This window comes from Chiloscyllium plagiosum, chromosome 13 (assembly GCF_004010195.1).
Source record: "Chiloscyllium plagiosum isolate BGI_BamShark_2017 chromosome 13, ASM401019v2, whole genome shotgun sequence".
NCBI lineage: Eukaryota > Metazoa > Chordata > Chondrichthyes > Orectolobiformes > Hemiscylliidae > Chiloscyllium > Chiloscyllium plagiosum.
In genome coordinates, this window is record NC_057722.1 from 43,980,118 (window position 1) to 43,996,864 (window position 16,747).

The following is a 16,747-nucleotide window of genomic DNA, read 5'->3' on the forward strand; positions in this document are numbered from 1 at the left end:
CCAGACCATGGCAACACGACGCCTAGAGGAAGAGCGCCTCATCTTCCGCCTAGGAACACTCCAACCACAAGGGATGAACTCGATTTCTCCAGCTTCCTCATTTCCCCTCCCCCCACCTTGTCTCAGTGCCAACCCTCTGACAGCACCACCTTCTTGACCTGCAATCTTCCTCCTGACCTCTTCGCCCCCACCCACTCTCCAGCCTATCACCCTCACCTTAACCTCCTTCCACCTATTGCATTCCCAACACCCCTCCCCAAGTCCCTCCTCCTACCTTTTATCTTGGCTTGCTTGGCACACCTTCCTCATTCCTGAAGGGCTTATGCCCGAAATGTCAAATCTCCTGCTCCTTGGATGCTGCCTGACCTCCTGTGCTTTTCCAGCAACACATTTTGAAGCTCTGATCTCCAGCATCTGCAGTCCTCATGTTTCCTTTAGCTGCCTGATTGTGAGCACTGAGACTTTCTCAGTCTTTTAATAATATGCAAAATTCTATCCAAATACTTCTGGTCTGGAAACTTCACAAACTGTACACTTTCAACTGAAGTAATGTTATTTCTTGACCTATTCTGAACAATCATTAGGGCTGGATGGTGGCTCAGTGGTTAGTACTGTAGCCTCATAGCACCAGAGACCTGGGTTCGATTCCAGTCTCAGGTGACTGTCTGTGTGGAGTTTGCACATTCTCCCAGTGTCTGCGTGGGTTTCCTCCGGGCGCTCTGGTTTCCTCCCACAATCCAAAGATATGCAGGTCAGGTGAATTGGCCATGCTAAAATTGCCCATAGTCAGAGGAAAATGGGTCTGGGTGGGTTACTCTTCGGAGGATCGGTGTGGACTTGTTGGGCCAAAGGGCCTGTTTCCACATTGTGGGGAATCAAATCTAATCTTGTTGCAAGAGAAACTATATTTGCTTCTGACTGCAGTCAGATCTCCTTGAAACTGCTGAAAACTTGTGTACTAACTACAAAAAAAGTCTCATCTTCAACTCTGCAAATGTAATGGATTTCTCTCCATCATACAGATCCACGATATAAACAAACTTCTATTAACCCATCTTGAGGCACCTACTATTTCAAAATCATAGTTCTGGAAAAGCTGCTCTTTTCAAGCCCTTCATAAAAACTAGACCTACACCCAAATACATAAAATGACACCCTTCGTTACAATATAGGGATTGGAAGCATTTTATTATAATTGTTAATGTAGTACTTAAAAATGTTTTGGGCAACATTGCAGTAAATTAGCCATTCAGTATCATATAATGGTAGTCTCTAAGTATATTGTGAGCCAATGATAACACAAAAGCTCAAAAGCATAGCAAAAAAAACACCAACATGGGAAAATAAGAAACAACAATCCAATTGAAGTGGTGAGATAATAACCTCAGAGTTTACCAAGGTGGATAAACCGCTTGAAGAATTTTGTTTCCGGAATTAAAACCTATTTTTATATTATTAATTTGGGATCATTCACACATAATCTCAAAGCAACAAAAGTTATGATTTCTCTCATCTGTTACCCAAGACAGACAGGTCTCCTGCTTAAAATATCATATTGATGTCCAGAAGGAGCACAGTACATTATTTAACTGACATAAATGGATTTTTATATGGTGCAAGGTTAGAACAGCACTTGCAAAACCATATCTAAAATATAGTGATAAAAATCTCACAGCTGTACTAAATGCATGTTTTCTTCTATAGAAACAAGCTAGGTTTATTTTTGCAATGCACGCAGAATGCTTGAAATTAATTTCCAGGACAGGGCAAGTGTCTTCAAATAGAAGTATACACTGCCTTTTGCAAGAATACTCTAATGTAATACCAGTAGAAACAAAACTCTATAGGAATAGACAAAATAAAAGCTATTGACTCGCATATCAAATTGCTTTATGGAATTAAAATTGACCATGTAGCTAATAAATACAAGTGCAGAGAATTAAATTCAATTCAGCAACATCTTTACTATCAATCATTGAGCTACATCTACTTTCGAAAGCAACCAATATAGAAATGTCTAGAATAATCCATCAATGCTAAGCAGAGCTTTTAATGTGACATTTGCCATTTAACTTACCAAACTGGTTGTATCTAATTCAAGGTGCGCGAGTTAAATCTGCTTACATACCTCTAAAGCAGTTTGATTGAATAGTGTAATGAATTGTGCAGTAAGAACAACCACAACTTCCTCTCGCAGGTACTCTGAAATGGAAACACCAAACTAATTATAAATTACGTTTAAAACAAATTATATACTACAAGAAATAATGGAGTTTTTTTTAAAATTTGAACTTATTGGTGAAAATAAGTGAAAGATTCAATGAGTTCCATAACAAAATGGACTTTGCCAAATTACTGCTCAGGCAGTGAAGATGGGAATTATCTTCAACTAGTTTTTCAAATACATTTTATAATTGAATTCAGAGTTTTATCAAATCCAACAAATAAAGTATAAAAAGCAGTGCCGACAGTACATGGACTTCTACTTACAGCACATGGATTGCTGCAGTTCAAGAAGGCAGCTTACCACCACCTTATCAAGCGCAACTAAGGAGATAGACTACAAGTGCTGGCCAGTCAGCCAGCGACACCCAGTCTCAAGTGAATTAAAAAATATAGCTTTCACTCTATGATTTTGTAGCCAAGAAAAGAGTCAATAATGCTTTCTCCTAAAGAAATGTCTTTTTAAATATATTCTATTTTATTCAGGCAGTATTTCAGAACATTGAAGCTGCATAATACAATGTCATGTGACTTGATTTTATAAGGACAGAATTAAAAAGTCAATTACTGAATCACATCTGTTATTTTCTCCGGCTGGTCTGGTGACAGCAATGTTCATTTATATGCATAAGATGACTGAGTAATTTTATATTAATTTGATAAGGTGAAAATCTTAAAGTAAAAATCCTAAGAATTGACTTTAAATGATAACATTTTTTAAAAAAGGAAAAAGGTATGTGATAACCAAAATATGCCAGCTTTATTTTGTAGAAAATTTTTAAAAATTGAAATAAATTTGCTATTAATGTCCATCATTTATTTATTCAAAACGGGGAGATTTCTCACCACAGTTAGAAAAGTTTTGCCACAAGGTGGCACACAGACTGCCAACAGGATCCCAAGGACAACAGAATATAACAAATGACTACAAAGAATAAAACAAGTGCAATTAAGCATCGTTAAGTCTGAAGACTTCTTTCCTGCACCAAAACATGCTTTAGCTTATCCAATAACATTCTAGGATAGTAACGTAACTTTTTCCATATTCTTAATGGATGTTAGGGAAACTGAAAATCTTTATCTTTAATAAAGTCTGGCTACAGCCAGCTGAGATGCTTAATACATAAAAATAGATTTCTCATTTTTAATATTAATCAGAGTGAAGGCAAACATTTGCAAACAGCTAAAGTAGTTTATCTGGAAATAAAAATACATTTTTGATTTATATCCCTTTAAGACTAATTGGATTGACATCATTTTATTGCCCCGAAATCTCTTCACAAAAGTTTAGTTTTTCATAGACATATGTGCAGATTCAGCAAAGAATTCCCAAAACAATAATCTAATAACCAAATTACAAATGTTGAGAACCAAATTAATTATTTTTCAATATACCTAGCTCAGTTAGGCGACCAAAAAAATTTAAATATAACTCTTTCTCAATACTAAAAGACCAAGAAATAAAGACCAGACCTAAATAAACTGGAAAGCAAAAGAGTGAAAAAGGAAGCTTTAAATGACGTATACTACACTAAATAGTATTCTTATTCATTCATAGCATACTGTGTACTGTGGCAACTTACTTGAAAATTAAGCCTTCTAAAATGCAAAAACCTCATCTTGCCTTCAAATTATAACAAAAGCTTTCTGTCTCTCATTTGCTTAGTTTCAAAGAGTTCTCTTTGGCAAAAGTTCCTTGATATGCAAGTTGTTTTATTAGCTGTACTAGATAAATCTTATAATACAAAAGAAGTGCCTATATTTTCTCTGCACACCAGAGAAGTATTGAAGTATTTTGTTATTTCCTTTGAAACTAGAAATTTCAGAGCAAAAGGTTATGCTGATGAAAATCCTACTTCTAAAGTGGCAACCTATAATTCTTTTTCCCCTCAAAAAATGACATAGAAAAGAAGTCCTAAATACCATGTTTACTTGTCATTTGACTGCCTGGAAAAATGACTTTTGATTCAACTAATAAAGATAATTTTGTTTTTCATTTAATTTCCTTATTGACATCTGCACATGAATTCAATTATATTTCCTGTCTTTAAAATTACAAAAGGCATGATGATATTAACAGAATAATGCACTTTATTAAGTTAGACCAAAAATATCACAGTAAAACCAAGACACAAATGTGAACAAATGAGAAAATCATTGTGCTGATATGCTAACTGAATCTGAATTAAAACAACCAAAATACAATGCTAAAGTGTTTTGTAATTTTCCGAAAAGTCTCAGATTTCTCAGTGAACTGTTTATATTCATTCATTACTCACAGTTAAGTATTGCGTCCGCACCAAAGGTTGAAATGCTTCTTACCTTCTCTGCAATTAAAACCCAATATTTTCGAAATTGCATAACTTTGAAACAAGTATCTTGTGGTTACTTTACCTTTTATTTGAAAATAAAAGAAATTCTATTACGTGTTTAGAGTAATATGACAATGCTGTGGCTTTAAGAGGTGTATTGTGCCCTGGTTTCTTTCGAGATTGCATGGCATTCTCATTTAATCTGTGGTAATGTAAGCAGCTTGTGAGGCCTTGTATTTTATTTTAAAAAGTTTAACAATAGAAGCAGCTTGGATGGGTGTGGCCAGCTTTCAGACCAGAACTTTTCGGATTTTAAGCTTTTAGACTCAGCTGCAGCTGCTGGAGTCTTGAAGTAGATGTTCCCCCGCCACCCCCCAACCTTGGTTACAGCTAGAAGCTGGGTTTCTCTTCCTATTGTGGGTGTTACATATGAAAAAATCTATTTTCTGAATTTGCCTTTTTGCCAAGGGGTGTGTTTATGGAATATTACAAAATTTGTAATAGTTACCACCCAGGAACGGGTGAAATTGCTGTGCTCGCTCCTACCACTTTCTTAGGGGTGGCACGGTGACTCAGTGGTTGGCACTGCTGCCTCACAGCTCCAGGGACCAGGGTTCAATTCCAGTCTCGGGCAACTGTCTGTGTGGAGCTTGGATATTCTCGCAGTGTCTGTGTGGGATTCCTCCAGGTGCTCCGGTTTCCTCCCACAATCCAAAGATGTACAGGTTAGGTGAATTGGCCGTGCTAACTTGTCCATAGTGTTCGGTGCATTAGTCAGAGGGAGTTGGGTCTGGGCAGGTTACTCTTCGGAAGGTCGGTGTGGACTTGTTGGGCCAAAGGACCTGTTTCCATACTGTAGGAATCTAATCTAATCTACTATGTCTATTATTCTGTTAAGATTTCCAATAGAGTTAAGTTACTCTAAATTATCCTTTCTTTTGTTGTATTTTAACTGCAGTGTTTGAATAAATTGAGTTTTGCTTGACGTCAAGTAGTTTCACCAGTCACGTTGCATCTGGAACACTCCACATTACATTTGCGTTTAAAATAAGAAAAAGTCAGGGTCTAGGCTACCACCTTTAAGTATTTTGTGGTGGTCTGGTCTGGTCCACAACAGTAGTACTGAGCTACACAAGACAAGATAGAAGCTAAACATAAACTCTAAACCTAGGTCCAATAAACACGTCTCTACTGCAACAGAAATTTCAGCAAACCAAGATTTGGGAAAGTACCATACCCCTTTTGCAAGTGTAAACACATCCAGAACAACAGAACAAAAAATGTGATCATTTTTTCCATTCACTTTAAGCAGACACTCATTATACAGTAATATGAGAATGTGTTCTCAACTGAGACATTACAGCACTGCAAAAATAAATCATTTGGGTACCACAGAATTTGCATGGTATTGAGGACAAATAATAAGTGGAAGGGAGAAAAGGAGAGGGGAAAAAATAATATAAGCAGAAATTATGCACTTTTCAGTTAGGACATAATATTTAGAATGAGGTCAGACATTTAGTCCTGGATTTTCACAGGAATTTCAGAACCCCAATGGTGACAAATGTATAGTGAGCCATTCTCCCCATTATTTTCCTGCCACCCAAGAGCTGGAAGAAGTTTGTCTTAGATTTTCATCAGGTTTCAAACTAATGTATTTTCTTTTTTTAAGAAAAATGACAGCCCATAAGCAGAATGCACAGACCATTGTTCAAACCATTTTGAAATAAATTGTGCGCAATTAGTAAAAGATGTTTAGGTTTTGTTAAATATGGTGATAAATCCAGTTTCCATGAATAAAAAGGATAAACAATACCAAAAATGTGTAGAACCTTACAAGTAGTTCATAAGAACCAATTTGTGAATACCCACCTTTCGTGGCACTAAAATTATGGAAAGGATTATCATTCATTTTGTATTCTTCATCAATGTGTCCATTAGGGATATATTGATACTCATCCACTCTGCTATTTTCACCATCCATTTCATTAGTTGGTTGAACTAAGTTTTCATGTGCAATAATGCTACCATACTGATTGTTCTCAGCAGCTTTATAGTTCACATCATCATGAACCAAAGGTTCTTCCTCCTCAGCTGAAATGACTGTTCTTTGAGAATTATTTTTGGTAACCAATGGAAGATCAGAATACATAAAAATTATTATCACTTGAAGAATGATCCACATAAAACACATGAACAGCTGTAACAAAATGAAACAAAAATGAACATTAGGGTGTACAAGAAACTTCTGTGCATTTCCAACTCTGAATATCTTGAAATTTTGTGAAATTTTAATGTGTGAAAATACCTTTGCAAATGCTTTCTTGCAATTTATCATTAGTACACCATCCCAATATATTTGCAGGGAAAATTAATGCTTCAACATGTTCAGAATTATAGACATTACTGTTTATTGTTAAGAGTTTAGAAAATCTTAAATTTTGTCTTCTTTACATCTGTAGTTCATAACTTAACTAAGTTCACAAATAGTATCCTCTGTACATTTTACTTCATCTGACAAAGGAGTAGCGCTCTAAAAGCTTGATATTTCAAGCAAACCTGTTGGTCTATAACCTGGTGTCGTGGGACTTCTGATTCTGTACACTTCACCAGGATATATCACCCTGCTTGTCCTTAGTCTCATGTAGAGTGATCACCCAAAATCAATCCTTTGTTGTCCATTCCTTGCTTTCATAGTCACATCCAACATAACTCAATGTCCCTTTCTTGGTACATACTGCACTCAATCATCTACATGCTACCTTACTCGAAATGTAACTCTGCTTACCCTCACACAAATGCTGCCAGACCTGCTGAGTTGCACCGACAAGTTTTGTTTTTGTACATATTGACAGAACCCAGTTATGCTTTGCTGCTTCATCCTCTGACCAAAGGTTAATATCTCTTGAATACTCAGACCTAGATAATCCAAAGCTCCCTCAAGCCAAACTAGTCATCCATTTCAAATCTCATTTAGCAACTGAGTTCAAAATCTTAAGTAGCATGAGAAGTGCATAACCTAGCTAATTCAACATTAAAAACAACTTTTTCCTTGCATCCACTCCATTCTAAAATAACTTGATTTCAACAAGCAAAATTTCAATCAATCAATCTCTGCTTTCATATCTTCCTTCCACTGCCAGAACTTGAATTAAGCACGTACAAATATCAACTCCTTCATAAAATGCTACAGAACTGGACTTTGCTGAAAAGAAATTATTAAAATTTCATCATTTTCACACAGTAACTTAACTGACTACCCATTCTGCACTTTACTGGTTTAAAAATCTATCTTTCTACCTGACGTGCTCAAACACACATTCCTCTGTCTTCTCTTCTCCACCATCAGCAACTGCAAGTTTGCAATCTTAATTAAATACTTTTCTCCTGAACGAGAAAGGGTTCAGATGTATTCCTCCTATTTTTATAATGAAATCACAAATCTGTTCTGATAAAAAAAAAAGAATTCTGGACTACTTCGTACAGTACATCTTAGGGTTCGAAAAGCTACAGGTCTTAGATAAACCCTAATTAATTGGATGTTCATTCCAAAGATGTCATACTGGACTCAAAAAGGGTAACAACTATCTCTCTCACCCGGTGGACCAGAATTTTCTGTGTGCGTTTCAAACCAAATACATCCAGACTTTTAAAATAAAACAATCTTGTTGCCAGAGTACTTTTAAGAACCAAAATCACGTGCTTTAGAAATCTTTTCAAAATACTCTAGAGTGTATCAATACTTTTTAGCAGTATTTTGCTCGGATGTTTTTTAATATTGATTCAGGTTTATCTAATGTAATTGGTTTCTAGATATCTCAAACTGACATCATGGGGGAATTTTCCCAGAGCGACTTGAACAAGGTAAGAAATGTTAGAGAACACAGAATAAAAGTATTAAATTCTTGACGTTTAGAAGAAAAAAAAAACAAATTTCGCCCTCAAGGTTTAAACAGCTACACGAAACTCTCAACAGAAAACACCTTATTTATTTTTTATTTGTATTTCATTATTAGCTAATCTCACCCTATTTTTGGAAAGTTCAGAATGCTTTCATGCACTGGAGAGAAACTAGACAGTTTCAATTCTTAACCAGAAAGATAGAGTGGTCATCTGGTGTATGCCACTAATCAGTTGCTGCTCTTGGCCTCCACCTTAAAAAGGTTCATTCACCAACATCTCAATGCATGCACTTTGAACAGTGACCACTTTCAACAATTGTCCATGGAAGTTGGTATCAACAAAACACCAGCCTCACCACATCATCATGGCTGATCTCAGACTAACTCATAATACACTTCAGCATTTTACTGCACTTTGGAGATCCCAGACAGCTTGTGTTACAATGCTACTGTCAAATCATTTCGTGCACAGGGCATACAAAGGTTGTTAGCTTGCTTTCTTTCTTGTTCACTCATTTTACATATATTTGAATTGTTACAGCATCTCTGGCTGGACTTTCCTTTTAGCGCATTGCTACTTCATTAAGAGCTTATTGTGTCTTGCCTTTTATTGCAGAAAGAAAAGCACGCAATGTAATGTGATTGCCAGCACTGAACAGATATTGCAGTCGACATGTTGCTATATGGCACTGTGCTATGTTAATGTCACATTCACAAATGAGCCAGACATCATGTGTGCTTCAATCAAATGACCATGTCTGAAAGTCAAAGGGGAACATATTGAATGGACTGAAGGGAGACGATGATCAATCAGGAGTTGCTGCAACACTGTCAAAGGCATTGTCCAATTTCAATCCAGAGGGTTGGACACAGCCATGTGTTTGGTGTGACCAGGGCCTGGAAATCTGTGACCTTGCAGACCAAGGACTGGCCCATAGTCACTCCTGCAGGTGAAATTCAACCAGTCTAGAGATCACAGGGGTTGATGAGTTGTGGAGAAATCAGACTGGGGGCTAGGTTGTGATCAATGGCATTGCCCTCATAGGGAGTCATGGTCAGTCCTGGAGGTTAGGGCAGTAAACATAAAGGAGGGGTTATCAGCAATGATACTGTTGTGGCGAACGAGCAACTCAATTCTGGGACAGGGACGCACTCTGCTGAGATGTAAAGAGGATGATGTTAGTGAAAAGAGTCAAGTCTAAATTTAAAGGTGGAATCTGATAATAGTATAGGACTGTGGGGTCAATAGTGTGCAAGGCACTACCATCGGGTTTCAATGGGCAGTCAGTAGACAGTAGCAAGCATAACAATTTAATAAACCAGGGGGAAAAGTTAGGAATATTCATCAATAAAAGGGGTGGATGGGATTGTGGGGAACCAAAAAGGAACAGGAGCAAAAATAAAGGGTGTATGAAAGATTTCTTTTCTTTGAGGTGGGTGGGTCTTGATTATCAAATGGAACACAAAACTTATTCACAGGAGTGCAACTTGGACAGTGTGCCACCTGTGACCAAATCTCAACTTTAAGGGGGGAAAAAATGATTGCACCACATTCAAAGTATGAAAAAGTTACTTTTTCTCTTCTGATGGTAGAGTCTACTCATATGAATTGTGGCCACATTGTGATGCTAGTTAAGAACTGGTGATACCGATTTTTTTTTACAAATGTGCTCTTTAAGCGCATAGGTCAAATGATCATATCGTCATTCATAAAAGGTGGTCGTAAATGTGCAACATGAAGGCTTTATTAAGAGCTATTCAGATTATGTTTGGCCGTACTGATCTATTTTATTCTGACATACAAATCATGTAACTCGATTCTTCAGCTAACATGACAGTCAATCAGGCAGATGTGAAAACATATTTGCAATGATGTACCACCTCCATATCCTTAAAGTGTCTTCTTCTCCTTGCTTTCCACTACATCTAGGTACAGTCCCAATGTCTGCAGATGAGATGGAGGAAACGTGTTGTATCACGGACCCCACTGGCCTGGAAGGTTTGGGCAGAAGACCCCAAGTGGTTGAATTTAGACAGCCCAGACATGCCAATAACGTCCAGCCGAGAGGCAGGCTTACCCTCCTTGGCTACAACTTCGACAGGCTTGGGTACTATAGACAGGGTGAAAGTGGAAGTGGACATGGAGGGGTCCAGAAGCTCTTTTGTCTTGAGAGGAAATTTAGAGGGTCTGTATGTGATTCCATCTGCTGGCACCACTGTCTCTTTGAGAAGAAGGGGCACCCAGAATGACACAAAGGTCCCATTTTCCCCTTTCACCTTAACACTGATGCGGAGCACAAATGGCTAAAACGATAGAATGCAGGTGCATTTCTGACAGTCACTGAGCATTGTGTTGGACCTGGCTTTCCAAGGCAGTCGCCAACCTACCCATGGAGACAACCAAATCCATGCATTTTGAGCCACCACATTACAACTAGCAGATGAACTTCTCCAACTTTCAATTCTGTTTATTAACTGCATCTAACAAACAACTGCAATTCATGTCCATTTCTAAGAAGTTATTAATGCTGATAACATGGGGTCATCTTCTCCCTGAGACTAAGTGTCTGGTCTTTGGCAGTCCTCTGTGTACATGGAGCTTGAGAGGGTTTCCTCATTGACCAGTGGCAGAGATGAGCTCATCAGATTACAGTCTAACCTAGAAATAGAACCTAACAGAATGAAGTCGCTGAGCTCGTGAATACTGCAGGAGAAAGCCATTACCACTGCATCTTCTAATGCATCTGGTTTATTCTGCAGAGGTGGAGGAGTAATGAGCTGACCTCTTTGTCTCAGTGACTGTGTGGGTGCTGCTGCGGCCTTCAAAAGAGGCCATTGGTTGTGAAATAGGGCTAGAAGCTTCAGTACTTTAAGAATAAATTTAAAGTAGTGGAAAACAACACAGCACAGCATGGCACCAAGAGGTTGACTGGGCTGCCAGGAAAGACAACATTCCCTGCATGATTGGTCTTTACCTTCCCCAGTTCAGGTTCTTCTTCTCAAAGCAGTGAGGAGACAAACATTGACCACACTGCTACCTGTCCTTTAGGATTTGTATTGTGAGAATTTTCCAGCAATGAGACAAAAGCAGTTATTAGCTAAGTTGAAAGTGGATGGAAGAGCTATTAGTGGTGGTATGAGAGCAGCAGATGTGAAGTACCCTAAGTGAGTAGGCTGACAGTGCCAAGAGTCAAAACTGTTGGTAGTTTAAGAGGATGGGTGATAGTTGCTGAGTGGAAATGCTTTATGCAACAGGAACAGTCGTAGAACTTTGACCTTGGTAATGTTACTGTGCAGTTGTAGAATTAGAGTGAGTGTAAGGAAGCAAAGAAGGTGGCAGTTCAACTCTCGTGGAGTGCAGAAGATCAGTAACCTTCTTGCAGCACTGTTGCGCATTGATCCATTAAAAAGTACTGACTGGGCCATGTCTTAGGTACAGGAAAGCTACATCTGGTGTTGTTGCTTCCTTTGATGGTCACAAGAGAAAGAATGGCCCACCTCTCCACCGAACCATTCTTTTCGCCTAGCTAAGGTTCCAATCAGGTTGCAAACTTGCTTGCTGAGCTGGTAGACTTGTTCTCAGACATGTCATCACCATGCTAGATATCATCAGTGCATCTCTGGTGAAGTGTTGGTGTTCTGCTCTGCTTGGTATTTACCTGTCTCGGTTTGTTGTGGTAGGTTATATCATTTCTGGTTCTGTTTCTGAGAGGTTGTTAGCGTTGGTTAAGGGAGTTCCAGTTTGAATGCCAAGCCTCGAGGAATTCCCTTGGGTGTCTTTGTTTAGCCTGTCCCAGGATGGATGTATTCAATGGAGGTTCCAGTTTCCCTTTCTGCAACATCTCGTTCACAAAAGTGCTTGAGCAGAAGGTCAGTTTCTGGCATGCAGCATTTGAAGTCATTGAATCATAGCAGACCCTTCAGTCCAACTTGCTCATGACAACCAAGTTTCCCTAAACTAAACTAGTACCACTTGCTTGCATTGTGCCTGCATCTACCATTTCATCTGGCAGTTCATTCCACATATTAACTACCCTATGTTAAATTTAAAAATATTCTTCCGACTGTAGGGCAACTAGAACTGTACACAGTACTCCAAAAGTGGCCTCACCAAAGTCCTGAACAATCTCAACAGGATATCCTAACACCTATACTCAATGGTTTGTGCAATGAAGGCAAGCATGCTAAATGCTTTCTTAACCGCCCCGTCTACCTGTGATGCAACTTCACAAGAATTATTTACCTGAACCCCTAGGTCACTGCTCAGCCTAGGGCCCTGCCATTAACTGTATAAGTCCTGCCCTGGTTTGTTTTACCAAAACGCAATACCTCTTATTTATCCAAGTTAAGCAGCTGGGATTTAAATATGGGTCCACAGCATGAATAGCATAATGTCCTGGCAGCAGTGGGTACTTCTACCTCAGCTGCTGCGTAGTTGAACAAGAGTGCCAAGGAGCCCAAATGCATAATCAAAAAGATAAACAGAAGATTTCATCAGAACAGTCATCATGGGTGCTGGTGTGGACCCATCATAAAACTCCTGAAATTAACAGTAAGCTAAAAAAAAAAAAACTGGAAAAGCCATATCAGTACTGAAAAGAAAATCACATGAAGATCTTGAATTTGCAAAGCTATTGTAGGGACTCAGTACCATTATTGCCATTTGTCTATGATGTGTAAGCTCTGAAACCTATGAATACGCTACTGTTACCATAACTTTAAAACTGTACAGCATACACATTTTAAAAACAAAAGTTGAAAAGATGAACAGAACAACTCATACCCCAGGTGAAGTGTATTTATTCACTTCAAACGGTCCCAACTTGAAGTTGCAAAGCCTCAGGAAGAGATTAAATCCTGGTCCTAAAGAAAATGGCAGAAAAAAATTTTAGATATAAATATAATAGTTTTTAGTATTTAAATTGTTTCAATATTCAATAGATTGGTTCACTCTGAATGAACCTGTTTGTGGCCCCCTCCATTAGTTTCTCTGCATCGTAAACTTGTAAACCTTTCAGCAATTATGACACTAGTTGGCTTGCTTGTGGTTTAGCTTAAATCGCAAGATCTGACCAATGTTTGAAAAAAGAATTACTTAAAGCACTGAAAAATAAAAACAATTTACTTCTAGAGTCCAATTCCCTGGCTGGCTTTCTCCTGTTCAAAGTGATCATTATCTGGCACTAAAGACAAGAGTACTACTTGCTGCCCATCAGCCTAAATATGGCTGTCATCCAATTCCTACCAAAAGCTGCATGACCAACTTCATTGTTAGAGTTGTGACTAGAGCTAAGAAACAATGTGGAATCTGAACAATTTCAACCCTGCATTATGATAGAAAGAAGGTCTTCAATTAATCAGTTAAGATTGAGCAAAATAATGCTTCTTTAGTGAAATCTTACAACAATTACTGGAAGCTAACAAGTATTATCAATATTGTAGGTGTCACTTGACACTAGGTGCTGGAGGTTCGTCCTATTGATGCTCAATGACTTCAGTTTGACTTTGAATTGAATTGACGGTACTACTCCATAAGTTTTGATGTTGAGAAAGAATTACACTGAGCAGGGCTTTTCTTTGATCTGGGGGTTGGGGTTGGGGTTGGGGTTGGGGGGCAGGGGTGGGGGGGGGGGGGGGGAGGAGGAGGAGGAGGAGATGGGGAATGGGAGGTTAGGGGAGAAAGGAGGAAAATGTAAAAGATAAACAATATTGTGAATATTCATTGCGTTATTGAGGGAGGCAGAGTAAAATTTGAATAAATTCCTCAGCTGCAAACTCAAAACAAACCAGGCAGTTCACTAAATTGCTATATTGGGTCATATTGTCAATTTCTCAGGTCAGCTATGAGTAGACTACCTTGATCTACTGACAATGATTGGTGGATCTGGTGAATGTTTCTATGGCTCTGTTAAGTTCATTTCAAGTCAATTTCAAACTTCACCACACACTTGTTAACCGTAACCTGAAAGTGTTGAAGCTTTGAAAATCCATCATGTTTTGTGGTTCAGTTCAGCTCAGCTCAAGTGGCAGATCCAATTCTGTCAAGAGTGTAATCCAAATAGGGAGTTTAAAGATTACTGCTACCAATTCATTAAAAAGTGAGGGGTTCTTTCATTTTCTTTTCCTTTAGGAAGAATCTCTTGTCCTTTGACTATGCTCCAGTAAATAGCAGCAGCCACCATTAGTGGTGGCACGGAAATGGCAAATAAATAACTTTAATTGGTTATTTAATAGTCACTTACCCCATCAGAATCCCACCATACATTGAGTGTTGGGTGTTTATTTTTCATTTAAAACCTTTTCAGTACTAAGATAATTCAAATAATACTAGTTTCTGCCATATTAGGCCAAAGGTTTAATCAAAAACAACAATGAATCATGAAAACACAAATAATGGAGTGGTTGGACTCAGAGTGTAACTGTTGCAAGTCCACTTTCAGTAATTTTGACAACAGTGCATATCAACTATGATTAAAAGAGTCATACCCAGAATTCAATCCAAATAAATTCCATTGGAGGAGGGTCTATATCCAAGATTTGAATAGTTACGTAGTAAGAAAACTTACTTTGCAGTTCTGATTAAGACAGCTCAACTTCTTTGTTGTAAAGGCAATAGGTTTTCAATATCTTGGCATTACCACGATCAATAAACTAAAATGGACTTACCAATCAGAAGCCCAGCCTGTCGTGCAGCCATGACAACAGCAAATACTGTCGCTCGTTCTTCTGTTGTGGTTGAACGGGTAAGGTATCCAAAAATGCATGCACCTGCACCTGTACCTATACCTGTAAAGTGAAAAGCATATATCTTTTCAGATGACAAGTAAAATTCTTCATATTAATACATCGTGTAGATAAGCAGGTGTTCAAAGTTAGGTAATTAATTAATTGGCTGGGCAGATATAAAGAGGGAATAGGGAAGGTTGATGTGAGGAAGGAGCTGCAAGACTCCATAGGTGAGACTGTCTTGGTGTAATGGCTGCGTCCCTACATCTAGACCAGGAAACCCAGGTTCAAGTCCAGTCTGGTCCAGAAATGTCAAATAATGTCTCTGAACAGGTTGATTAGAAAATGTTTCAGACAGTAAGTATATTCAAATATATATATATATATTTGTAAATTGCTCATTCAGGGCCTTCCTTTGAATTTCTGGACTCTAATGTATCAAACATTGACTCCTCGCATTGACTGCAGTTAAATTTTTAAAGTGAAACAACTTTTGCAATAATCCTTCAAAAAGGTTCTAGATAAAAGTATATTCCAGCTGTCTTCATGGTTCAAATAGGATATTCAGCAGAAACACAAAGAATGGAGGATTCGAGATAGCAAGAATGCAAGACCACTTAAATAGGCTGAAAGGGTCAAAGCAAAAAGGAGAGTTATAATTAAAAGTGACAATGGAGGTATCTCTGTAACTGTAATAGATAACATGAACTGTGGAAATATAACAGAAGAATGAACTCCATGAATGCCAGTGTGGGGTCAACAGGAGTCTTAGGTGCAACACAAAATACCATAATGTGATTAACTGTCCTAAAACACTAACAATGTTTTAAAAATAATTATGCATGAAGCAGATAGTTCAGAAGGAGAATATAATAATATTGCTCAGGTTGAAGGAATTATATGACTCGCATAATGCCTCAGTCCATTAATGAATGTTTTCGTCAGACTCATTCAATTGCATTATATTGGATAATGGATGCACATCCACATTGTGTGGAATGCATTGGTGCAAATTTTATATAGATCTGTCAAATAATAAAAATGAAAGCAAGTTTAACAAATTTGAGTGCCCCATTGGATTCAAATTTGGGGATGACAACATGCTGAAATCACTAAAATAGTGGTGATTATCTATAAAATAGCTGGTGTACAATTCATCAAAGTGAATACCCTGAATGTTGTGCAGGCTATGAAAAAGGCTCAAATTAAACTGGATATGGAATATGACAATGCAACTGTTCTTGGGAAGTCAGCAGATTTACAATTTACACAATCCAGACCAATAATGCAAAGACTTTAGAAGAATGAACTAGTGTCTCCTGCAAGTGAAAGCACCTGGAGAAAGGCGGTCAAGGAGTAGCAGCTCCTGACGTGCCGAAAGGATCATCTCAGCAAGCCGTGCGGACAGGGACCATTAAACTACCTGCCCAGTTTTCCCCTGCCATCTATTACACCAAACTGGCTTTGTGCATCTGAATACATGTGCAGGGGGATTTCATAAGGGGATCAAGTATTTTAACTAGGAGAAGTTTATAATCGACAGCTCATGGTTATTGACCTGTAGCTGAAATCTATTATTTTGGA

At 38.1% G+C, this 16,747-nt stretch overlaps 1 protein-coding gene across 2 annotated transcripts in view; it reads right to left on the reverse strand.

The window, feature by feature from the left end:
* The window catches only part of LOC122555953 (major facilitator superfamily domain-containing protein 8-like), a 73,522-nt gene that overhangs the window by 24,982 nt on the left and 31,793 nt on the right, over window positions 1-16,747 (reverse strand). For both annotated transcript variants that reach the window (XR_006313401.1, XM_043702254.1), the window contains exons 4-7: window positions 15,104-15,223; window positions 13,221-13,300; window positions 6,408-6,735; window positions 2,129-2,202 (exon numbers count right to left, since the gene is read on the reverse strand). Coding sequence is in view for 1 of the 2 variants with exons in the window: in XM_043702254.1 (XP_043558189.1) it covers window positions 2,129-2,202; window positions 6,408-6,735; window positions 13,221-13,300; window positions 15,104-15,223 (602 nt within the window). In the remaining variant the exon portion in view is untranslated. The remainder of the gene's footprint in view (window positions 1-2,128; window positions 2,203-6,407; window positions 6,736-13,220; window positions 13,301-15,103; window positions 15,224-16,747) is intronic.